The following is a 24,563-nucleotide window of genomic DNA, read 5'->3' as shown; positions in this document are numbered from 1 at the left end:
CTTGTGCACCCAATCTCAAGCCCAATGATAAATGAGGCAAACATGAGACCATTAGAAGGTGAGCCCGATCAATGCAAACCAATCAGAAACATTCTCAAACATAAACTAGGCTTGTATTCCCTGGAATGTTGAAGGCCAAGGGGTGATTTGATTGAGATTTTTTGGATTTTGAAAGGAATTGACAGGATAGAGAGAGAGAAGCTTTTTCCGCTGGTTGGTGGTGTGGGGGGGAGTCGAGGACAAGGGGGACATCACCTTAAACTCAGAGCCAGGCCGCTCAGGAGAGAAGTTAGGAAACGCTTTGTCATGCAGAGGGTGGTTGAAGTGTGGAACTCTCTCCCACAAAAAGCAGTCGATGCTCGCTCAGTTAATAACTCTGAGATCGATAGATTTTTGAGAGGCGAGGGTATAAAAGGATATGGAGCCAAGGTGGGTGGATGGAGTTAAGATACAGATCGGCCATGATCTCATTGAATGGCGGAACAGGCTCGAGGGGCCGAATTGGCCTTCTCCTGTTCCTAAGTTCCTAACTGTTCTAATTATGTTTCACTGAGTGTAGCGCGAACTTAACAGTAGAAAGTAAAAACCACGATGTAAGGTAGCAGTCAAAATCTGAGAGTTCTTCATAAATGCTCCATTAGTTTATGCTGCACATCGTTCTAACTTAGTTAATGGTTATGTAATTCTTGCTCATATTCTGCTGGTAGGCTTTTGAAAACAGGTGCAACAATTTTTCATAGCATTTATTTTGCCTGACAAAAATTTGCGAGGGATCATTGAAAGATTAAGTTGTATTCGGTACTTGGTGTTGAATGATATGGCACACCCATGTATGAATAAACAGCATTGATGGTTACATAGTGCATTAGTCACCTACAACATTGTTAAAGTCAACCAAGTTTATTTTGTGTGGAACAATATTTTTTAATCTTACCTACTAATACGTTTATATTCTTATGTTTCTTGCAGGGTTTAGTTGGTCCTGAAGGGAACCCAGGTCCAAAAGGTGTATGGGTGAGTAAGACGACAAAAGATGTTTAAGCATTAAGGTGCAAAGTAAATGCAATCTTTGCCTCCCAATTGTTTTTGGAGACGTGCCTTTCACTCCCAGTACGTTTACATAGAATTACATAGAATGCACAGCACAGAAACAGGCCCTTCCCTCCCTAAACCCTCTCCACCTCTCCCTCCTCCTTTAAGACGCTCCTTAAAACATACCTCTTCACCTGTCCTTAAGTGGCTCGGTGTCAAATTTTGTTGGATAATCGCTCCTGTGAAGCACCTTGGGACGTTTTACAATGTTAAAGTTGCCATATAAATGCAAGTTGTTGTTGTTGATGATGTCTTCCGTGGTTCTCCTGATCAACTCTTGTAGCATGCGCTGTTTTATATGGTTTCCTTTCCAAAATCTGATGTTCAATTATCAAACATCAAAGAATCTCTTATCAGTTTGCCGGACTTGCACCCGTATCTCTGCACCTGCCCGCATTGTTTCCCCTTATCGGTTACTGATTCAGGTATAATCTTAGCAAAGCTCCATTTCACCCTGGCTCCATTTCACACGTTGCCCTCTCTCAGCATCCTGCGCAATATTTATCGTGACTTCAGTCAAGCTGACAGCTGTCTTCCTTCAGAGTGTCTATTCACTCCATTGTGTCAGCCAATGAGTTGGAAGCGGGGTGGAACTCAGGGCAAACTGTCTAGTTACTCAGCAAACAGAGTCTAACTAAACAGCAAACAGAGTCGATACAAACAGCGCACTACAGCAAACAGTCCACAAAGTCTATTTAAAAGAACTAGAGCAAACAGAACTCCTGATCGAAACGACAGCAAATTCTCCTGATACAAGCAGGATTATTTCTCCAGCAATGTGCAGTGAGTGGAGGATAGTTACATAATACAAATGATGTGCGTAAAATCGATCCCAGTCAGTTACAGCAGTGCGGTCTCCAGGCGCGACCATCTCCATTTTGGCCGGCAATAGCGGTGTCGCTAGAAGCAGCCATGGCGGGGGAGTCCAGAACCAGGGGTCACAGTCTAAGGATAAGGGGTAAGCCATTTAGGACTGAGATGAGGAGGAATTTCTTCACCCAGAGAGTGGTGAACCTGTGGAATTCTCTGCCACACAGGGCAGTTGAGGCCAATTCATTAAATATATTCAAGAAGGAGTTAGATATATTTCTTAAGGCTAAAGGGATCAAGGGATATGGGGAGAAGGCAGGGACAGGGTACTGAATTTGGATGATCAGCCATGATCGCATTGAATGGCGGAGCAGGCTCGAGGGGCCGAATAGCTTACTCCTGCTCCTATCTTCTATATTTCTATGTTTCTATGCTCTTTACCAAGAAAGCGAGGGTTTAATTCCAAATCCGTTATTTTTAGTCTTTTAAACAAGTATCAAACGTTCTCTGCCGTAACGCCGCCCGGTTCCTACCGTTAGCGATCTTAACCAAGTCTTCGGGACGGATTGCCTCAGTCGCCCAACCCAAAGGCCAGCGGGGTCCTAATTAGCATATGCTAATTGAGGTCCGATGATGTCGTTGGGCCCCGACAGCGATTTTAACTGCGGCCTGAGTGCGGAAGCTGCCCCTCGACCTCCTGCCGGATGGAAGGCCAGTGTGAAGACGATTGGGAATCAGTAGAAGTCTTCTTGGTACGCTTTTCTTTATTCCCCAGGTGGAGATTTCTGCAGCGCAATCATTCCAGCAAGATTCCAGTTCTAGCTGACTAAGACATTTGTAAAATTCTGAGAATGGAGGCCGAGATGCCCCATTTCTGCACTCTCTAGCCTACGACCGTTCTCCTGTGCCCTACAATTGGCGGAAAATCAAGGTCAGCGCGCACAGAAGCTTGGCCAGAGATGTCAGTTATATTTGAGTACAACACTTATCAGAGAATTACAAAAATGGTTTTGATTGAGTAAATAAGGAGGAACTGTTCCCAGTAGCAGGAGGGTCGGTAACCAGAGGACACAGAGTGAAGGGAGTTGGCAAAAGAACCAGAGGGGAGATGAGGAGAATGTTTTTACAGCGAGTTGTTGTGATCTGGAATGCGCTGCCTGAAAGGGCGGTGGAAGCAGATTCAATTTCAGAAGGGAATTGGAGAAATACTTGAAAAGGTAACATTTGCAGGGCTCTGGGGAAAGAGTGGGAGAGTGGGATTAATTGGAGAGCTCTTTCAAAGAGCCGGCACAGGCTCGATGGGCCGAATGGCTGCCTTCTGTGCTGTGTGATTCTATAATTCTATGAATTCTATCATTTTCCAATCGTCTCTGGCTACAGCTGCGGTGCCAGAGGACTGCTAATGTGGTAAAAAGGGAGAAAGTGATAGGCCGAGTAATTACAGGCCAGTCAGCCTAACCTCAGTAGTGGGCAAATTATTGGAAAAAATTCTGAGGGACAGGATAAATCTTCATTTAGAAAGACACGGAATAATCAGGGACAGTCAGCATGGATTTGTTAAGGGAAGGCCGTGTCTGACTAACTTGATTGAATTTTTTGAGGAGGTAACAAGGAGGGTCGATGAGGGTAGTGCGTTTGATGTACTCTATATGGATTTTAGCAAGGTTTTAGATAAAGTCCCACATGGCAGACAGGTCACAAAAGTAAAAGCCCATGGGATCCAAGGCAAAGTGGTAATTTGGATCCAAAATTGGCTCAGAGACAGGAAACAAAGGGTAATGGTCGAAGGGTGTTTTTGTGACTGGAAGGCTGTTTCCAGTGGGGTTCCGCAGGGCTCAGCACTGGGTCCTTTGCTTTTTGTGGTACATATCAATGATTTGGACTTGAATGTAGGAAGTATGATTAAGAAGTTTGCAAAATTGGCCGTGTGGTTGATAATGAAGAAGAAAGCTGCAGACTGCAGGAAGATATCAATGGATTGGTCAGGTGGACAGAACAGTGGCAAATGGAATTCAATCTGGAGAAGTGTGAGGTAATGCATTTGGGGAGGGCTAACAAGGCAAGGGGAATACACAATAAATGGTAGGATACTGAGAAGTGCAGAAGATCAGAGGGACCTTAGAGTGCATGTCCACAGATCCCTGAAGGTAGCAGGCCAGGTAGATAAGGTGGTTAAGAAGATATACGGGATACTTGCTTTTATTAGCCAAGGCATAGAATATAGAAGAGCAGGGAGGTTATACTTGAACTTTATAAAACATTAGCTAGACCACAGCTAGAGTACTGCGTGCAGTTCTGGTCACCACATTACAGGAAAGATGTGATTGCACTAGAGAGGGTGCAGAGGAGATTTACAAGGATGTTGCCTGGGCTGGGGAATTTTAGCTATGAGGAAAGACTGGATAGGCTGGGATTGTTTTCTTTGGAACAGAGGAGGCTGAGGGGGAACCTAATTGAGGTGTACAAAATTATGAGGGGCCTAGATAGAGTGGATAGGAAGGACCTATTTCCCCTAGCAGAGAGGTCAATAACCAGGGGGCATAGATTTAAAGTAATTGGTCGGAGGTTTAGAGGGGAGTGGAGGAGAACCTTTTTCACCCAGAGGGTGGTGGGGATCTGGAACTCACTGCCTGAAAGGGTGGTAGAGGCAGAAACCCTCATCACATTTAAAAAGTACTTGGATATGCACTTGAAGTGCCGTAACCTACAGGGCTACGGACCAAGAGCTGGAAAGTGGGATCAGGCAGTGCATTCCAAATCCTAATCACATTGCATAAAAAAGTTTTTCCTCATGTCGCCTCTGGTTCTTTTGCCAATCACCTTCAATCTGTACCCTCTGGTTATCGACCCTTCAGCCATTGGAAACAATTTCTCCTTATTTACTCTATCTAACCCCTTCATGATTTTGAACGCCTCTATCCAATCTCCTCTCAGCCTTCTCTGCTCCAAGGAGAGCAATCCCAGCTTCTCCAGTCTATCCACGTGACTGTATTCCCTCATCCCTGGAACCATTCTTGTAAATCTCTTCTGTACCCTCTGCAAAGCCTTCACGTCCTTCCTAAAGTGTGGTGCCCAGAATTGGAGACAATATTCCAGCTGGGGCCGAGCTAGTGTTTTATTTAGGTTTAGCAGAACTTACTGGCTTTTGTACTCGATGCCTTTACTTATGAAATTCATGTGCTTTACTATGAGGAACAGCACCTCATCTTTCGATTAGGCACTCTGCAGCCCTCTGGACTCAACATAGAGTTCAACAATTTCAGATCATAACCTCGCCCCCTATCACATATATATATATACTAGAGCCATCCTATGTTCCTTGAATATCTCTCAATGTCTCTTAATCTCTCCTGCTTTCTATCCTATCGCTGACCTTCCCTTTTGTTCTTTCATCCCCTCCCCCTTTCCCCAGCCCCCACTTGCTTTAAAATCAGTTCCTTTTCCTGCTTTTTTTTCCAGTTCTGACAAAGGGTCTTTGACCTGAAGCGTTAACTCTGTTTCTCTCTCCACGGATGTTGCCTGGCCTGCTGAGTTTTTCCAGCGTTTTCTGTTGTTATTTCGGATTTCCAGCATCCGCAGTATTTTGCTATTGCTTTATTAACTGCTTTGTTAACCTGTCCTGCCACCTTCAGAGATTTGTGCACAAACAGCCCCAGGTCTCTCTCGGTACTTGCAATCGTAAAATTGCTTGTCTTTCAGTACTTATTTAATCAGTTTAGACATAAGTTGTTCAGAAGGTTTAGACCCTCGTTTAGACCCTCAAGCAAGACCTCAGTGAGCATTTGGCCAGCTGGACAGTCAGGCCATTCCACTTTCAGTAATTATTGTCGTCAAAGTAAGTAAAATCTCCGGTGGGAACTGAACCCAGCGACCTACGCACAACAACCACAGATCTCTATTGCAAGTTGCTGAGTTATCCTGACAGCTGTAATAGCTGTGCCCTGATCTGCAATACGTTGGAATCCCAGATTAGAAAAAAAAAAATCATTTTGTACTCGGGGGGATTATTGAAGAATAGAGCTTTTATATTCCTCTTCAGTTTTTTTTATATATAAACTGAAATGATGGTCACTGTTCTCCTCAATATTCTCATTCCCCATCACACGCTACTTATGTAACAATATGTATTCATCGAGTTACATCGAATGTACAGCACAGAAACAGGCCATTCGGCCCAACTGGTCCGTGCCGGTGTTTATGCTCCACACCAGCCTCCTCCCACCCCTCTTCATCTCACCCCACCAACATATCCTTCTATTCCTTTCTCCCTCATGTGTTTATCCAGCTTCCCCTTAAGTGCATCTTGCAGCCAGGAAGATCGAGAAGAGCGTTGGTGCGATGGCACAGCCTTGCTTGATCCCGGTCCGTATGTGAATTGGGTCTGTGGTGGAACCGTTGGTCAGGATCACGGCTTGCATGTCGTCGTGAAGCAGGCGGAGGATGGTGACAAACCTTTGAGGGCAGCCGAATTTAAGGAGGATACTCCAGAATCTCTCACGGTTGACAGTGTCAAAGGCCTTTGTGAGATCAAAGAAGGCCATGTACAGAGGTTGGTGCTGTTCCCTGCATTTCTCTTGTAATTGATGCATGGTAAAGATCATGTCCATTGTGCCCCTTAGTGGGCGGAATCCGCATTGCTACTCTGGGAGGAGCTCTTCGGCCACTGGAAGAAGGCGATTGAGGAGGATTCTTGCGATGACTTTCCCTCAGTAAGCTCCCCGCTGGAGTGGAGCTAATTTACAGAACAAACGAGAAACTGTTCAACCTCCGTCGCCTCCAGTCCAGATCCAAGATCGTCCCATCCTCTGTTGTCAAATTACAGTATGCAGACGATGCTTGCATCTGCGCTCACTCGGAGGTCGAACTCCAAACCATCGTTAACACCTTCACCGAAGCGTACGAGAGCATGGGCCTTACACTAAACATCCGTAAGAAAAAAGTCCTCTACCAACCTGTCCTCGCCACACAGTACTGCCCCCTGATTATCAAAATCCACGACAAGGCCTTGGTCAATGTGGACCACTTTCCATACCTCGGGAACCTACTGTCAACAAGGGCAGACGTCGATGACGAAGTCCAACACTGCCTTCAGTGTGCCAGTGCAGCCTTCGGTCGCCTGAGGAAGAGAGTGTTTGAAGACCAGGACCTCAAACCTGGCACTAAGCTCATGGTCTACAGAGCAGCAGTGATACCCGCCCTGCTGTATGCCTCAGAGACATGGACCATGTACAGCAGGCACCTCAAAGCACTGGAGAGGTACCACCAACACTGCCTCCGCAAGATCCTGCAAATCCATTGGCAGGATAGGCGCACCAGCATCAGTGTTCTTGCTCAGGCCAACATCCCCAGCATCGAAGCTTTGACCATGCTCGATCAGCTCTGATGGACGGGTCACATCGTCCGCATGCCCGATACGAGACTCCCAAAACAAGCGCTCTACTCGGAGCTCTGACACGGCAAGAGAGCCCCAGGTGGGCAGAGGAAACGCTTCAAGGACACCCTCAAAGCCTTCTTGAAAAAGTGTAACATCCCCACCGACACCTGGGAATCCCTGGCCCAAGACCGCACAAAGTGGAGGAGAAGCATCCGAGAAGGCGCCAAACACCTCGAGTCTCTTCGCCGGGAGCAAGCGGAAGCCAAGCGCAGGCAGCGCAAGGAGCGCACGTCAACCCAAGCACCCCACCCACCCGCCCCTTCAACCACCGTCTGCCCCACCTGTGACAGAGACTGTAGGTCCCACATTGGACTCATCAGTCACCTGCGAGCTCATTTTTAATGTGGAAGCAAGTCATCCTCGGTTCCCGAGGGACTGCCTAAGAAGAAGAAGAAGTGCATCTGTGCTATTCGCCTCAACCACTCCCTGTGGGAGCGAGTTCCACATTCTCACCACTCTCTGGGTAAAGGGGTTTCTCCTGAATTCCCCATTGGATTTATTATAATATCTTATATTTATGACCTTTAGTTTCGGTCTCCCCCACAAGTAGAAACATCGTCTCTATATCTACCCAATCGAACCCCTTCATAATTTTAAAGACCTCTATCAGGTCACCCCTCGGCCTTCTCTTTTCTGGAGAAAAGAGCCCCAGCTTGTTCAGCCTTTCCTGATAAGTATATCCTCTCAGTTTTAGTATTAATCTTGTGAATCTTTTTTGCACTTTCTCCAGTGCCTCCATATCCTTTTTACAATATGCACAGTGCTCCAAGTGCGGTCTCACCAAGGTTCTATATGACGAAAGAAAACTACTCGGCACTTGTATTAAACAAGGCTTTAATCAACTGTTTTTCAACATGGAGGTCTAGTTGTGTCCTTCACTAGTTCCTGTTAAAGAATGTCCTGAGCAAGCTGGGCCTGTGCCCGAGTATTTATACTCTCCCTGGACAGCGCCACCAGCAGGCCACCGAGTATCATTTCATAAGTCATTCCCACATGAATGACAAGATTCATGTCACTATATAAGTATTTTTTATGGCCTTATTAAGTTACTTTCTACTTTTAGTGATTTGTGTATCTGTACCCTGAGCTCCATTTGCTCCTCTACCCCATTTAGACACTTAGGGGCATTATCTTTTCCGCAGCCTGAAAAAGTTAGTGCCCCCATGTGCGAAATGCAATGGAAGCGCCCCAAGCAGGAGGCGGGGCGCTACTGGAAGCACTCCCCTTCCCTCTTGGGGCGCTCCAGCCCAATATTGCGGTGCCACGTGCAACAGCGCCACGTACGTTGGCACATAGCGCCGCGGTACTGCAGGCTTTCCTCTCCTTATTAAAGGAGAGGGGCCTTGCGCATCGTGAACTGGGGCCCTGCTGGACCACCGGGGAAGCGGGGTGCTGGGCTGAGCGATCGCAGAAGGCTGAGGGGGCAGGCAGCCAGCGAAAAAAATGGCCGCCCGGCACCTCCCCTTTAAATATCGCCGCCCCGGCCGCACGTATGCCCCCCTGACCCTGTCGGACATAGCGAGCCAAGGTTGCGGCCGGGGCGTAAGCGGGGCACTGCGCATGGCGATGACATCATTGCCGGCGGCGCAATGCCACGGGGTGCTACCGGCTACCTCCGCTAACCTCCCACTGAATTTCGCGGGAGGCATTAGCGGCACCGCGCCAGGGCGCCCTTGGGACACTAACGAGAGGCGCAAAGCAACCAAATTTTGCCCCCTTCTTATCGAAGCAGTGTGCCGCCTCCTTATTCCTCTTACCAAAATTCACCACCTCACACTTAAGTGTGCTTCCTCTCGGCTCCCCAAGCTCACTCACCATCAACCCGCACCCCCCGGGGTCGGGATTCGCCCGCCCCCCCCCGCCCTCGGATCAGACCCCTGCCCCCCTGAGATCGTGACTCTGCCCCAGGATCGGGAATCAATCTCTCTCTCTTTCTTTCTTTCTATCTCTGTCTGTCTGTCTGTCTGTCTGTCTGTCTTTCTTTCCCACATTTATTCTATCAAAACACCTCACAATTTTGAACACTTCTAACAGACCTCCTCTTAACTTTCTTTGTTTTCATGTAAGCAGACCAGGTTTCTTCGTCTCTCTTCATAACTCATCCCATCCCAGGTATATTGTTCGTGAAAATACTGCAGGTGCTGGAAATCTGAAATATAAATGGAAAATGCTGGAAACACTCAGCAGGTCAGGCAGCATCTGCGGAGGGAGAGAGAAACAGAGTCAATGTTTCAGGTCTGTGACCTTTCATCAGAAGAGGAAAATGTTAGAGATGTTACAGGTTTTAAGCAAGCATGGACACAGGGGAAAGGGGGGAAAGAACAAAAGGGATTTTCTGTTGATATTCTTGTGGAATCTCATCTGCACCATCTCCAAGGCCTTGACAACCTTTCCTAAAGTAAGGTACCCAAAACTGAACACGATGGTCTAGCTGTGGCCGAACCAGTGATTGAGGTTTAGCGTTGTGTTTGTCTTTGTACACTGTATCCCTACTTATAAAACATAGTGAGCTTGCTGTGCGCAAATTGGCTGCCGTGTTTCCTACATTACAACAGTGCCTACACTTCAAAAAGTACTTCATTGACTGTAAAATGCTTTGGGACGTCGGGTGGTCGTGAAAGGCGCTATAGAAATGCAAGTTAGTTCTTTCTTTCTCCAATATTTATCCCTCAATCAATATCACAATCTGGTTATTATCTCATTGCTGTTTGTGGGAGCTTGCTGTGTGCAAATTGGCTGCCGCGTTTCTTACATGACAACAGTGACTACACTTCAAAAAGTACTTAATTGGCTGTAAAATGCTTTGGGACGTCCTGAGGTGGTGAAAGGCGCTATAGAAATGCAACTTTAAAAAAAATCTGTTCCAGTAAGCTGCCCTCCTATTGGCCGAGCTGTGAGGCCACCAATTTGTCCCATCCTCCCCGCAAGAAAGATAAATGGAGACCGAGGGAATTGTAAGAGGGAAAAGAAGCATATGGGAAAACAAATCCAAGTATAAGATAGTCACTAATAAATCCAATGGGGAATTCAGGAGAGACTTCTTTACCCAGAGAGTGGTGAGAATGTGGAACTCGCTCCCACAGGGATCAAATCAAATCAAATCAAATCAACTTTTATTGTCATTGTTAGTGCACAAGTGCAGTACAACGAAATGTAGGCTTGCGGCTCCCGAGAGTGTACAATTTGGATTAGGACACTTAAACATTTCAACATACTGAGGTAGGAAGGATAGAAAAACAGAATATTTTTTAAATGGTGAGAAACTTTCAAATGTTGGGCCCCGATTTTCTGGCCGCTGTCGGGTGGCTTTTCATGCGGCCGGGGGCCGAAAATCGGCGAAAAAGCGGGTCGGGACCCCCTCCGCCTGATTCCCCGCCCCGTCCGACTTTCGGACTGCCGTTTCCGTGCGCCCCGCTTCAGTCCCGGCCGCCGCTGGGTGCGCTTACTTCTGCTGATGCTGCGCCCTCAGAGGTTGGAGCTTCCTTTGAGGAGTCTGGCTGCACAGCCTCTTCCTCCTCCACAGTGAGGACGGGGGCTCTGGATGGTACTGTGGGGGAGTAAAGGAAGGAGATAGAGATGTAATGCCAAGGTTCTTCTGGTGACTCCCAGCGAGTTGGCATCTGCTGACACCTGCATCCATGCAGCATTGGTCTCAGTGGGAGGCCTCTTCCTCCCTGACCTAGGGAAGAGGACCTCCCTGAGGGCCCTAACCCCATCCAATAATGCCTGCAGTGAAGCCTCGTCGAATTTGAAGGCAGCTCGGCCTCTGCCGCTGGCAGCAGCTGGTGCAGGCTCCTCTGCCATTGTGCAAGAGTGGTTGGGAAGCCTGCAGAGGTGGAGACGCTTGCTGGACACTTTGAAAGCACCACGAATGATGACATCATACTGTGGGGATTTCTGACTCGAATTGGACAATTAGCAAGGCTTCCCACATGCTGGGAATTAATTGGTCACTTGAGGGAAAATTGCGTGGAGCTGGCTGACACTTTTTTATGTGTCAGAAACCCCACATTCGGGGAAATCCGACCATTCCCCACACAAGCCGAAAATCGGGGCCTTGGTGTTCAGAGAGATTTGGGTGTCCTCGTGCAAGAAACACAGAAAGCTAGCATGTGGGTACAGCAAGCAATAAGGAAGGCAAATGGCATGTTGGCCTTTATTGCAAGGGGGTAGGAGTATAAGAGTAAGGAAGTCTTGCTACAATTGTACAGGGCCTTGGTGAGACCACACCTGGAGTACAGTGCACAGTTTTGGTCTCCTTATCTAAGGAAGGATATACTTGCCTTGGAGGCGGTGCAACGAAGGTTCACTAGATTGATTCCTGGGATGAGAGGGTTGTCCTATGAGGAGAGATTGAGTAGAATGGGCCGATACTCTCTGGAGTTTAGAAGAATGAGAGGTGAGCTCATTGAAACATACAAGATTCTGAGGGGGATTGACGGGGTAGATGCTGAGAGGTTGTTTCCCCCTGGCTGGAGAGTCTAGAACTAGGGGGCACAGTCTCAGGATAAGGGGTCGGCCATTTAAGACTGAGATGAGGAGGAATTTCTTCACTCAGAGGGTTGTGAATCTTTGGAATTCTCTGCCCCAGAGGGCTGTGAATGCTGAGTCTTTGAGTATATTCAAGGCTGAGATCGATAGATGTTTGGACTCTAGGGGAATCAAGGGATATGGGGATCAGGCGGGAAAGTGGAGTTGGGGTCGATGATCAGCCATGATCTTATTGAATGGCAGAGCAGGCTTGAGGGGCCGTGTGGCCGACTCCTGCTCCTATTTCTTATCTGTTGTCGCTGACACCAACTTGCCATTCAGGATCTTATCCGAACCCGCCCGCAAGTCTTGCCAACCTGCTTCAATTATCCATGTTGCGCTGGACGCACTACGAACAGCCAACGACAGAAGGGGAGACATTTGTAAAGCAAGTATTTTCCTTGATGTTGAATTATATTACAATCCTTTTCCACCGTACATGATTTAACTCCCTCACTATTGCTTGCACATGTTTTTTTATTTCAAAGGGAAGAGCTATTTTTCTCATTACGATAATGGAACCATTATACAGCTTTAAACAGTCAGTCAGACGCTAGCGTGGAAGGTTCAAATTAAAACATCTCTGTTAGCAATAGACTCATCCTTTCTTCCACCCCCCGTGTTTCCCCTGTATCATGCTGCCTTTATCAGCGGGGGAATAGGGTCTGCCTGATGCCTATTTTTACTCTGATCTGTTATTCTTTTGAATCACATCAGGTTCCACCTTCATCCTACTTTGGAAATATAATCACAGTTGCAATGTAGGAAACGCAGCCACCAATTTTCACACAGCAAGATCCCACAAGCAGCAACGTGTTAATGACCGGGTAATCTGTTTTTAGTGAAGTTGATTGAGGGATAAATATTGACCAGGACACCGGGGAGAACTCCCCCGCTCTCCTTTGAAATAGTGCCATGGGGTCTGTTACATCCACCTGAGAGGGCAGACTGGGCCGCGGTTTAATGTTTCATCCCATCGACAGCACCTCCGACAGTGCAGCACTCACTCAGTACTGTCCCTCCGACAGTGCAGCACTCACTCAGTACTGTCCCTCCGACAGTGCAGCACTCCGTCAGTACTGTCCCTCCGACAGTGCAGCACTCCCTCAGTACTGTCCCTCCGACAGTGCAGCACTCCGTCAGTACTGTCCCTCCGACAGTGCAGCACTCCCTCAGTACTGCCTCTCCAACAGTACAGCGCTCCCTCAGTACTGTCCCTCCGACAGTGCAGCACTCCCTCAGTACTGCCCCTCGGACAGTGCGGCACTCCCTCAGTACTGACCCTCCGACAGTGCAGCTCTCCCTCAGTACTGCCTCTCCGACAGTACAGCGCTCCCTCAGTACTGTCCCTCCGACAGTGCAGCACTCCCTCAGTACTGCCCCTCGGACAGTGCGACACTCCCTCAGTACTGACCCTCCGACAGTGCAGCTCTCCCTCAGTACTGCCTCTCCAACAGTACAGCGCTCCCTCAGTACTGTCCCTCCGACAGTGCAGCACTCCCTCAGTACTGCCCCTCGGACAGTGCAGCACTCCCTCAGTACTGTCCCTCCGACAGTGCAGCGCTCCCTCAGTACTGCCCCTCGGACAGTGCGGCGTTCCCTCAATACTGTCTATCCGACAGTGCAGCGCTCCCTCAGTACTGCCCCTCGGACAGTGCGGCACTCCCTCAGTACTGTCCCTCCGCCTGTGCGGCGCTCCCTCAATACTGCTCCTCCGACAGTGCAGCACTCCCTCAGTACTGCCCCTCCGACAGTGCGGCACTCCCTCAGTACTGTCCCTCCGACAGTGCAGCGCTCCCTCAGTACTGCCCCTCGGACAGTGCGGCGCTCCCTCAGTACTGACCCTCCGACAGTGCGCAGGAAATGTCAGCCGTGATTACGTGTTGAAGCTGGAGTGGGACTTGAACCCATAACTTTCTGATTGAGAAGGTGAGAGTGCTACCCGCTGAGCCAAGGCTGACACTATCTATATATATAAAACAGTATGGCCTAGAAATTCATTGTAGCCACTTTTGGGGCGGTAAAGTCGGGCGGCCGCTAAAGTTTGCGCCCGCCGCCAAATCGAGGCCACTTCTCCGATATTCATTAGCTTCGCCCTAAGAGTTTGCTCGAGCGCTAAAACTGGCACTGGACGCCTCTCTTTAGGCGCTAAGCCGGAGGTGCTGAGCGAGAGCGCTGAGGCCGGGCGCAGCGCAGGTGCGGCCATCTCGTGATTGACAGCAGACACCCTGGCGCCGGCCAGCTCTTAAGGGGGAAGGGTCGACTTGGTCTGCTGCCACGCCCTGGATAGTGGAGCCCTGCAGCTAGGCCTGAACACTGCTGCTGGACCCAAATAGCGCCTGAAGCCATGCAGAAGGCCCGTGAACGAGCGCAGCGCTTCTCAGAGCATGATCTGAGTGTGCTGGTTGGTGGTGTGGAGAAGAGGCGCCATCTTTTGTACCCGGACAATGGCAGGAAGGCGCCGGTCCGCGTCTACCGGAGAGCCTGGAGGCATATCGCCAGCAAGGTGTCAGCCAACAGCGAGGTCCCCAGGACCGGTGTCCAATGCCGCAAAAAGTTTAATGACCTCACTCGGATTGTCAGGGTGAGTACCCTTTCTAGTGTCCTCCTCATCCTTGCATGTGCACCTCACATTATGGGCAAAGGGACCTGAAAGCCCTAATGGCCAGCCCTCATCCAGCAGCTATGGGACAGACATGAACATCAATTGCACATTCTGCACTTAACACACTGGCCAGGCTATTCCACCATGGGAGGCAGTGCACACAAGATCAGGGCTACACACTGGCCAAGCTATTCCACTATGGGAGGCAGTGCACACAAGATCAGGGCGACACACTGGCCAGGCTATTCCACCATGGGAGGCAGTGCACACAAGATCAGGGCTACACACTGCACTTAGAGGCCGTCCTTTCTCTTGCAGGCCAAGCTGGCCAATAATAGGAAGAGCCGGACTGCGACCGGGGGAGGCCGACCCCAGATCCAGCCGCTCACCGAGCTGCAACATCGCGTGGAGCGCATCATGGGTGGCCGGGTGATTGGCCCCGTTGCATGTGGAGATGCCGACCCTGTTCTGGGCACCAATGGTAAGGACATCAACGTTTGGACCTCTCTCGTCCCACTTGCGCATCAGATCTACATCCTTTGCCACTGTCCGACCAATGCGCTGAATGCCACCACTCATGCATCCCTCGCTGATGCCCTCTCCTCACTCTAAAGCTACTCTTGTGCCTTCCTGCTTTCAGATGGTGAGGAGGAGGTCCCTGAAGTTGCCAGTGACAGCCCCTCGGAAGAGGAGGAGGAGGAGGAGCAAGAGGAAGGCGGCCCATCAGGGGAACCCTCAGCCGTGGCAACCCATGCCAATGTAGGGGACACGTCTTCCCTGGAGGGGAGCGTGGCGGAAGTGTCGGAGGGGAGGGGAGCTCATGGGACCTGCGGCCTGCAGAAACGCGGGAGGGGGGTGCCAGCTCGGCGGCCTTCTCCCCAGAGGGGGGAAGGGTCGGAGGGGAGTCCAATTGCTGGGCCCAGCGGCGTCCAGCAACGCAGGAAGGGTCGGCCAGCTCGGCGGCCTTCTCCCCAGAGGGAGAGTCCGGCCTCCAGTCCGGAGATGGTCTTCGCCGAGGAGATGGAACGCCTCGAGGACTTGTCCGCGGACTCGGAGCGCCGGCACACGGAGCTCATGGGGGTAGTGGCACGGTTGCCTGAGGCCATCGAGTCCCTCTCTCGGAGTGTGACCGACGTCGGGGCCTCACAGGCCATCAGTTTGGTGGAATTCGGGGCAGAGCAGGCAGCGAGTCGGGCGGCATTCGGGGCAGCTCAGGCAGCGAGTGGGCAGCTGATCAGTGGTGCCGTGCAGTCACTGGGTGCTCTGATGAGGTCACTGAACAGGTCAACACGGGCACTCACTGCTGCCACACTCGCTGTGTTAGCCAGGCATCACCAGGGCACCCGGCGCGCTGCAGCAGCACAGCGGTCTGTCCCTCGGCAGATTGGTGCGCATGCTGCAGTGCTGGCCCGGGCGAGTGCCAGTGTCTCAGGCGACCAGCGAGCGCCTGCCATCCGCCAGCTTGCCCCCATTCCTCCAGCCGCCACTGCCACTCCCCCAGTGGAGCTGCCAGGAGCTGCTGCAGCGACTGATGCTGGCCAGCCACAGCTGCAGCATTCAACAGCCGCCCACTCGACGGCCAGACCTCGACTAGGCCGACCCCCAAGGGCATCTGCCGTCACGACATGTGCCCCTCTGGAGCCTGCCCCAGCCTTGCAGCAGCCAATGGCCTTACTTTGAGGAGGAGCAGCAGGGCGGGCAGGGGCCACACAAAGATGGCCAAGGCATCGCCCTAGCGGGCCAAAAAGTCGAATGTGTGGCCAGTTGTGTTTGTTTTTTGAGGCCGAGAATTGGATGTTTGTTTTTTGAGGCCGAGAATTGGATGTTTGTTTTTTGAAGGCCGAGGATGTGATGTTTGTTTTTTACGAAGGCCGAGGATGACGGCCATTTTAGTTGCACTGTTTTGTTAATCCTCTCCAGGTTGTGGGAGCGAGTAATGTGTTTGAGTGTTTTTTGGGGGTTTCGCCTGTTTTTGGTTTTCATGTGGGAAGGGCCCTGAGTTTGTACAATAAAGCATTTTATTTATTAACATTGTCCATGTTTGATCTTTGAAGTGTTTGTTGCCTTAACCGGCTGAGGGCTTGCAGAGCGGCTGCAATCATGTTCTTTCATTGGCACAAGCCATTCCCTGACAGGGGGCCTAGAAGTGATGTTCAATAAGCTGCCGATGGGCGGCCCTTGGACCTTCTGCCTCCCTCCTGGGCTGGTACTCCTCGTCCTCCTCCTCCTCATGCTCCTCCTGCTCCTCCTCCTGAGGTGGGGGTCCAACGTGAGGTGGCAGTGCCTGAGTCCTGCGGATAGCCAGGTTGTGCAGCATGCAGCAAATGACGACGAATTGGGAGACTCGCTCCTGCGAATACTGGAGGGCTCCCCGGAGCGATCGAGACAGCGGAACCGTTGCTTGAGGACGCCGATTGTTCTATGATGTTCCTAGTCGCTTGATGGCTCTCGTTGTATGCCTCTTCAGCAGGGGTCGTGGGCGCGCGGAGCGGGGTCATGAGCCAGGTACACAAAGGATAGCCTTTGTCCCCGATAAGCCATCCTCTTGGGGGAGGCTGTGCCTGGAACATGTCAGCCACAGTTGTCTGTCGCAGGATAAAGGCATCGTGGCTGCTGCCTGGAAAGCGGGCATTGACAGCTAGGATGCGCTGCCTGTGGTCACACACCAGCTGTACGTTGAGGGAATGGTAGCCCTTCCGGTTGCGGTAATCCTCGGCATGCTCCAGAGGTGCCCGTAAAGCCACATGCGTGCAGTCAATGGCGCCCTGCACCATGGGGAAGCCCGCTATTCTTGCAAATCCCACTGCACACTGCTGCTGCTTGTCCAGGGTCATGGGGAAGGAGATGAATTGATGTCTCCTTGTGAAAAGGGCTTCGGTTACCTGGCGGATGCAGCAATGCACGGCGAACTGGGAGATGTTAGCGATGTCCCCAGCAGCGGATTGGAAGGAGCCGGTGGCATAGAAGTTGAGAGCCACCGTCACCTTCACTGCCACCGACAGAGACGTCCTGCGCATCAGCTGTGGCTGCAGATCTCTGTGAAGCAGCTGGCAGATGTCTGCAACCACCTCCCTTCTGAATCGCAGCCTCCTTACACACATCGCGGCAGACATGGTCAGATAGGAGGACTGCTGGCGGTATACCCTGGGTGGGTAAGGCCTCAGTTGGCGACGCCTGTTGCCCCCTCTGCGTCTAGCCAGGGCTGCCACTCCCTCACGGCGTCTGTAAGCCCTTCTGGCATAAGGCTGAAAGTCAGCGTTGGCACCCAATGCAGCCCCCATTATATGCTGGCAAACACTGAGCTCTCAATGAAGGCAAAGATAATTGCTAAGCTCTGGCCTGAGCCAAAAATACCTGTCCTAGTGTTGGTCCAAACCAGTAAGCTCTCCTCCTTGGTCTCTCTCCAAAAAACCGTTGCACAAGAGTGAATGCTGCAAAATGGCTGGCCTTTATAGTGCAGGGTAAGTGCCCTTTAATTAGCGCTCCCCGCGGCCCGCCTCGGCTGTGTACCGTTCCACTTCACAGTCGTTAGGGCCGCCCGGCGCACAATGGCCCGGCGCGAGTGAAGTTCCGGTTCGGGGCGCAAAAAGGGCGTTGCACTAGTAAATGACGTCATGATCTGCGCGCGCAGCAGGGCGCGCGCTAAGACTTTGCGCCGGCGCTAAATGTGTACTGAAGTTGGGGCGAGGCGCAGATCGCGCTGCGCCCGGGCGCTAAGCGCCTAGCGCTCGAGATCTACTCCTCCTAAGGCGCTAACGGCTGGCGCGCCCAACTGAATTTCTAGGCCTTTGTCTCTCTGTCCTGTCTCTCTCTCTCTCTCTCTGTCTGTCTGTCTTTCTGTCTGTCTGTCTGTCCGGCTATACAATCAAAAGTTATAGAGCGTACTTATACATATGTTATATCAAAAGAAAGCTTATCATTAGGGGACTCTCATAGGTGTATTTACTTTTTGGTCGGATAAAAATTGTGCCGACGGTATCCAAAAAACGTTCAAAATTCCGCTCATTATCTGCTCATTAGCATCGAGTGGGGGCAGGTTCATTGCGTGTGCGGGCGGGCCATCCTAGAGTTGAGTGACGTGACGATTGACCAATCCTACAGTTCAGTGACCTGACGGTTGACCAATCGGTGCGTGTGTGGGTGAACTGAGGTGAGTGTCAACCATCTTGATTCGTAAGTTTATTTTTTTTCCCCACTTTCTGCGTGTTTCTTTTCAAATCTAGATTTCCAGCAAAAAAAAAAGTTGCTTTTAAAAAACAAATTGTTTTTAAAAAAAGTTAATTAATTTGTAAATCTTTTCTCTAACCTCTATAATTTTCCTATCTTTCACCGTTTTTGCAGGCCTGGAAGACTGGGCCTCTGTTGCCCAGCCACGCCCGAGCTAGGCACCGCCCCTCCCGCTGGGCCCGCCCCACGATCGCCGCCATCTTTGTAAAGACTGGCGGCGCGGAACTCGGCCGAGCGTAGCCATCGCCGCCATTTTGGTAAAGGCTGGCGGGGCGGGAGGGAGCCTAGCGGGAGGTGAGTTGCGGTCACCGCGGGGCTCGGGCTCAGCTGATCGGGCGCTCATCAGGGGTCGGCCCGCAACACATCGACCGGAGGAGCGGCGGCTCTCTCTCTCCTTCCCCCCCCCGCAGCTCGGGCGGGGGGCCGGTGCTTGGGAGGGCGGGGCTCGGGAGGCCGGTGCTCGGGAGAGCGGGAAGGGGGGGGAAGGGTTACCCAGGCAACCGGGCCTGGCCCTCTCTCAGCCTCAAGCCGGCTCACGCCCGTTGCCGGGACTTGGCTCCAGCGCAGGCCCAGCCGCAATCGGCGGTCTTGAAGCCGGGGCTCGGGAGGGCGGGGCTCGGGAGGGCGGGGCGCTGCGCTCGGCTGGGCCATGTCAGTGCGTGGGGCGGCACGGAGCTCCGCGGAGCCATCGCCTGCAGAGGGGAGAGGGTCTACTGGCTCCCCCCCTCCCTTTCTCCCCCCCTCCCTTTCTCCCTTCCCCCATCCCCCCTCCTTCCCCCACCCTTCCCCCCACACCCTTCCCACCCCCCCTTCCCCCCCACACACACCCTCCCCCTCCACCCCATCCCCTTCCCCCCTCCCCTCCCCCCTTCCCCTCCCCCTCCCCCCCTTCCTCTCCCCCTTCCCCTACCCCCTTCCCCCAGTCGCTCCCTCTCTCTTCCCCCCGTCGCCCTCTCTCTTCCCCCCAGTCACTCTCTCTCTTCCCCCTCAGTCGCTCTCTCTCTTCCCCCCAGTCGCTCTCTCTCTTCCCCCCAGTCGCTCTCTCTCTTCCCCCCAGTCGCTCTCTCTCTTCCCCCCCAGTCGCTCTCTCTCTTCCCCCCAGTCGCTCTCTCTCTTCCCCCCAGTCGCTCTCTCTCGTCCCCCCAGTCGCTCTCTCTCTTCCCCCCAGTCGCTCTCTCTCTTCCCCCCAGTCGCTCTCTCTCTTCCCCCCAGTCGCTCTCCCTCTTCCCCCCTGTCGCTCTCTCTCTTCCCCCCAGTCGCTCTCTCTCTTCCCCCCAGTCGCTCTCTCTCTTCCCCCCAGTCGCTCTCTCTCGTCCCCCCAGTCACTCTCTCTCTCTCTTCCAACAACAACATGCCCTCAAAAAACCCTCGGCACCGCCGGGCACTCCAGCTAGTATATAAGTATATAGGGGGAGAAATTGGGTTGATTTGCACCTCTAGTCCCCTAGCGCCCAGGTGCGGTGCTGCTAACGCTTCCCGTGAAATTCAGCAGGAAGTTAGCGGCGGCAGTAGCCGGTAGCGCCCTGTGGCGCTGTGCCACCGGCGATGACATCATCAGCGTGTGCAACGCCCCGGCCGCACACTTCCCTTCCGCCCCCTGACCCATCGCCGGACGATATGTCCAACAGGGTCAGGGGACGTTTCTGTGCCGGCGGTGCTAGTTAAAGGGGCAGGTGTCGGGCGGCCATCTTTATTTTGGCCGACTGCCAGCTCCTGCCCCCTTCCCCTTTTTTTCTCGGCGTGCCGGCCGCAATCGCTCCTCTCGAGTGCCGGGCTTTTTTCCCGGCACCCTGCTACCCGGTGGTCCAGCAGGGACCCCGATGCGCGCCGCGCTAGGCCCCTCCCCTTTAATCAGGGAAGGGAGGCCTACAGTACCACGGCACTAACTGCACGTACTGCCCCGATCTTCAGTTGTAGCGCCCCAAGGAGGAGGTCTAATGCTTCCAGAAGCCCCCCACCCCCTGCTATTAATGAATTTCCGATGGAGGGGCGCTAACTTTTTATCACCCAATTTTTGCCCCATAATGCTTACATGGAGCATTTATACAGTGCGCTGAAACAACAAAACTTGTTTGTGAATTTAGAAAGTGGAACAGCTGTAAAAGTGCAGTGTGTTCTCCCTCTGCGACGATGCACCAGGTTTAGATTGACGTGCTGTTACGTTGCATTGTAAAACGATATTTTTGTACCAAGGTAACTTGTGCAATCCAGCGAACCCCTTTCTTCCTGGCTCCCAGGTGAGATAACATTAACTTACTCTGTCGCCTCCGGCCACAGCCTTCAGACCGAGAGGCACGAGTGCTGCGGGCTGAGCCAGGCCACTAATCACTTTGCATCGTATCGGTTTATTGTAATTGCCCCTTATTGTTTTCTCTGCAGGGGTTTATAGGACCTCCTGGGATCGTTGGGCTACCTGGGCCAGAAGGTAAAAAGGTAAGCGTGCTCCCAGAATGAACTGCAGCGGGATCTTACGATTGGCCCACGGGTCTGGAGTCTGAGCAGTTTGCTAAACGCGATGAACATTAAAAAAAAAATCAAAGCCCATTGGAATTTCTGAAAGGCAAATTAACACAGGAACAGGAGGAGGCCATTCAGCCCCTCGAGCCTGTTACCATAGGGACAGGAGGAGGCCATTCAGCCCCTCGAGCCTGTTACCATAGGGACAGGAGGAGGCCATTCAGCCCCTCGAGCCCGTTACCATAGGGACAGGAGGAGGCCATTCAGCCCCTCGAGCCTGTTACCATAGGGACAGGAGGAGGCCATTCAGCCCCTCGAGCCCGTTACCATAGGGACAGGAGAAGGCCATTCAGCCCCTCGAGCCTGTTACCATAGGGACAGGAGGAGGCCATTCAGCCCCTCGAGCCTGTTACCATAGGGATAGGAGGAGGCCATTCAGCCCCTCGAGCCTGTTACCATAAGGACAGGAGGAGGCCATTCAGCCCCTCGAGCCTGTTACTATAGGGACAGGAGGAGGCCATTTAGCCCCTCGAGCCTGTTCCACCATTCAATTGGCAGATCTGTGACCTAACTCCATATAGACGCTCCCTCAGTGCTGCCCCTTATCCCTTAATACCTCGGCTTAACAAAAATCTATCAATCCCAGATTTAAAATTAACAGTTGATCCAGCATCAACTGCAGTTTGGGGAATAGAGTTCCGAACTTCTACCACCCTTTGTGTGTAGAAACCAGGTGTGTTTTTAACTGGTTTTGTTTTACACATCGAGGTTGCTGCTCATTTTAAACTCAGCAACGCGTGCTTCAGTTCAGTTCAGTTATTTGAAAACTTTTATTGGATTAGTATTTTGTTTTAAACATACTTTGTGATCTTTTCTCTTCAGGGTCTTGTTGGTCCCCGGGGAAAGAAAGGCCCCAAAGGACAACTGGTAAGTTCTTTCCCTTCTCGAATGATATCTTTTAAACTTAGAGAGGCCACCCTCTGATTGTCGGAGAATATGACTTGTGTGAAAGGCAATTTTTTTCCTTCCCGGAGAAATTCTAACCCTAAAATCTTGGCTGTGAAATGACAGCTTGGGCGGCTGGCCTGTAAAAGCTTCACAGATCGAAAGGGCATTCCTTCCTTAGAGCAGGTGCTTCACTCTGCTACAGTGACAGAGGAAGGCATTTCGCACAAACATACAAAGTATCTGTGTCCACGCCATAACTTCAAAGGCTTGACTGTCATTGAAAGTACAGGAAATTCTACAGCAACACTGAAATTGTCACAGTCAGAGAGTCATAACGGCACAGAAGGAGGCCATTCGGCCCACCGAGTCCGTGCCGGCTCTCTGTAGAGCAATCCAGTCAGTCCCATTCCCCCGCTCTATCCCCGTAGCCCTGCAAGTTTATTTCCCTCAAGTGCCTATCCAGTCTCCCCATGAAAACATTGAGTGTCTCCGCTGCCACCACTTCCGTCGGCAGCGAGTTCCAGGTCCTCACCACTCGCTGCGTAAAAAGGTTTTTCCTCACATCCCCCCTGTATCTCTTGTGTGGGATATATTTTCTTAATAAATGATTGGGCTTTATTTAATATACCCTGCATTTAATTTAGGTGATGGAGTTTGTTCATTATTGTAGTCACCTGCCCTGAAATATCATCCTAAATTCTAAAATTAGGAGAACGCATTCAGTAAAATAAGAGTGGGGTAAAGTTCTCTAAGGCATCAATTCTTATCTTCAATGTTTCTGTATATTTCTGCCTCCCATTACTAAAAGTCTTGTATTTGTCCGAATGTCGGGGCCAATGTTACTCAACCATACCAAGTTATCAGTGATGAGGGACTTTAGTTGTGCGGGAGACTAGAAAAGCTGGGATAAAAACAGAAAATGCTGGAGATACTCGGCAGGTCAGGCAGCGTCTGTGACGAGAGAAACCGAGTCAACGTTTCGGGTCGAACTGTTCGTCAGATTGTTGTTGCAGACTGGAGAAGCTGGGGTTGTTCTCCTTGGAGCAGAGAAGGCTAAGAGGAGATATGATAGAGGTGTTTGATAGAGTAAATAAGGAGAAACTGTTTCCAGTGGCTGAAGGGAGAATAACCAGAGGGCACAGACTGAAGGTGGCTGGCAAAGAATCAGAGTTGACATGAGAAAATATTTCTTTACGCAGCGAGTTGCTGTGATCTGGAATGCGCTGCCTGAAAGGGCGGTGGAAGCAGATTCAATAGGGACTTTCAAAAAAGAATTGGAGAAATACACAAAGGAGAAAAAAATTGCAGGGATATGAGGAATAGCGGTGGGGGGACTAACTGGATTGCTCTTCGAAAGATGGGCCAAATGGCCTCCTTCTGTGCCGTACTGTTCTATAATTCGCTGAAAGTTTCAGAACCCTTTGGTTAGATGTTGCCCCGTCATGGTGTCCCCTAGACACAGCTGGACCTGTGCCCGCTCAAGATTCTGGCACGAGGCACCGCACAGGAAGGCGGGAGATTTTTTTAAAATTCGTTTATGAGATGTGGGCGTCGCTGGCAAGGCCAGCATTTATTGCCCATCCCTAATTGCCTCTTGCGAGGGTGGTGGTGAGCTGCCTTCTTGAACCGCTGCAGTCCGTGTGGTGAAGGTGCTCCCACAGTGCCGTTCGGGAGGGAGTTCCAGGATTTTGACCCAGCGACAATGAAGGAACGGCTGATATATTTTCAAGTCAGGATGGTGCGTGACTTGGAGGGAAACTTGGAGGTGGTGGTGTTCCCATGCTGCCCTTGTCCTTCTAGGTGGATGAGGTTGCAGGTTTGGGAGCAGGCTGCTTTGTCCTGGATGGTGTCGAGCTTCTTGAGTGTTGTTGGAGCTGCACTCATCCAGGCAAGTGGAGAGTATTCCATCACACTCCTGACTTATGCCTTGTAGATGGTGGAAAGGCTTTAGGGAGTCAGGAGGTGAGACACTCACCACAGAATACCTAGCCTCTGACCTGCTCTTGTTGCCACAGTATTTATGTGGCTGGTCCAGTTAAGTTTCTGGTTAATGGTGACCCCCAGGATGTTGATGGTGGGGGATTCGGCGATGGTAATGCTTATGAATGTCAAGGTGCGGTGGTTAGACTCTTGCTTGTTGGAGATAGTCATTGCCTGGCACTTCTGTGGCGCGAATGTAACCTGCCACCTATCAGCCCAAGCCTGAACGTCATCCAGGTCCTGAGTAGAAAAAATTCAAACGAGTCGAATTCAAAGAATCTCTGAATTTCTGTCCCCCCAATGCTCTCATGAAGACTGCGGACTTTGTAGAGGTTGCACCACTTCTGCACTGAAGTTTCCTGAGGCTTAAGCTGCTCACTGCGCTATTCAAATGCAGTTATGCCAGAACTTACACCAAATCATACGCAAATTAACTAGGGGCCATAAATACAAGATAGCCACTAATAAATCCAATGGGGA

At 51.3% G+C, this 24,563-nt stretch overlaps 1 protein-coding gene across 1 annotated transcript in view; it reads left to right on the top strand.

The window, feature by feature from the left end:
• Positions 1-24,563, top strand: part of col24a1 (collagen type XXIV alpha 1) — a 677,579-nt gene that overhangs the window by 279,006 nt on the left and 374,010 nt on the right. The window contains exons 10-12 of the mRNA XM_085983549.1: positions 970-1,014; positions 21,078-21,131; positions 22,038-22,082. Of these exons, the coding sequence (XP_085839675.1) occupies positions 970-1,014; positions 21,078-21,131; positions 22,038-22,082 (144 nt within the window). The remainder of the gene's footprint in view (positions 1-969; positions 1,015-21,077; positions 21,132-22,037; positions 22,083-24,563) is intronic.

This window comes from Somniosus microcephalus, chromosome 3 (assembly GCF_052327205.1).
Source record: "Somniosus microcephalus isolate GS21.2 chromosome 3, FLI_Smic_1.0, whole genome shotgun sequence".
NCBI lineage: Eukaryota > Metazoa > Chordata > Chondrichthyes > Squaliformes > Somniosidae > Somniosus > Somniosus microcephalus.
This window is presented reverse-complemented; position numbering and strand designations above follow the sequence as displayed.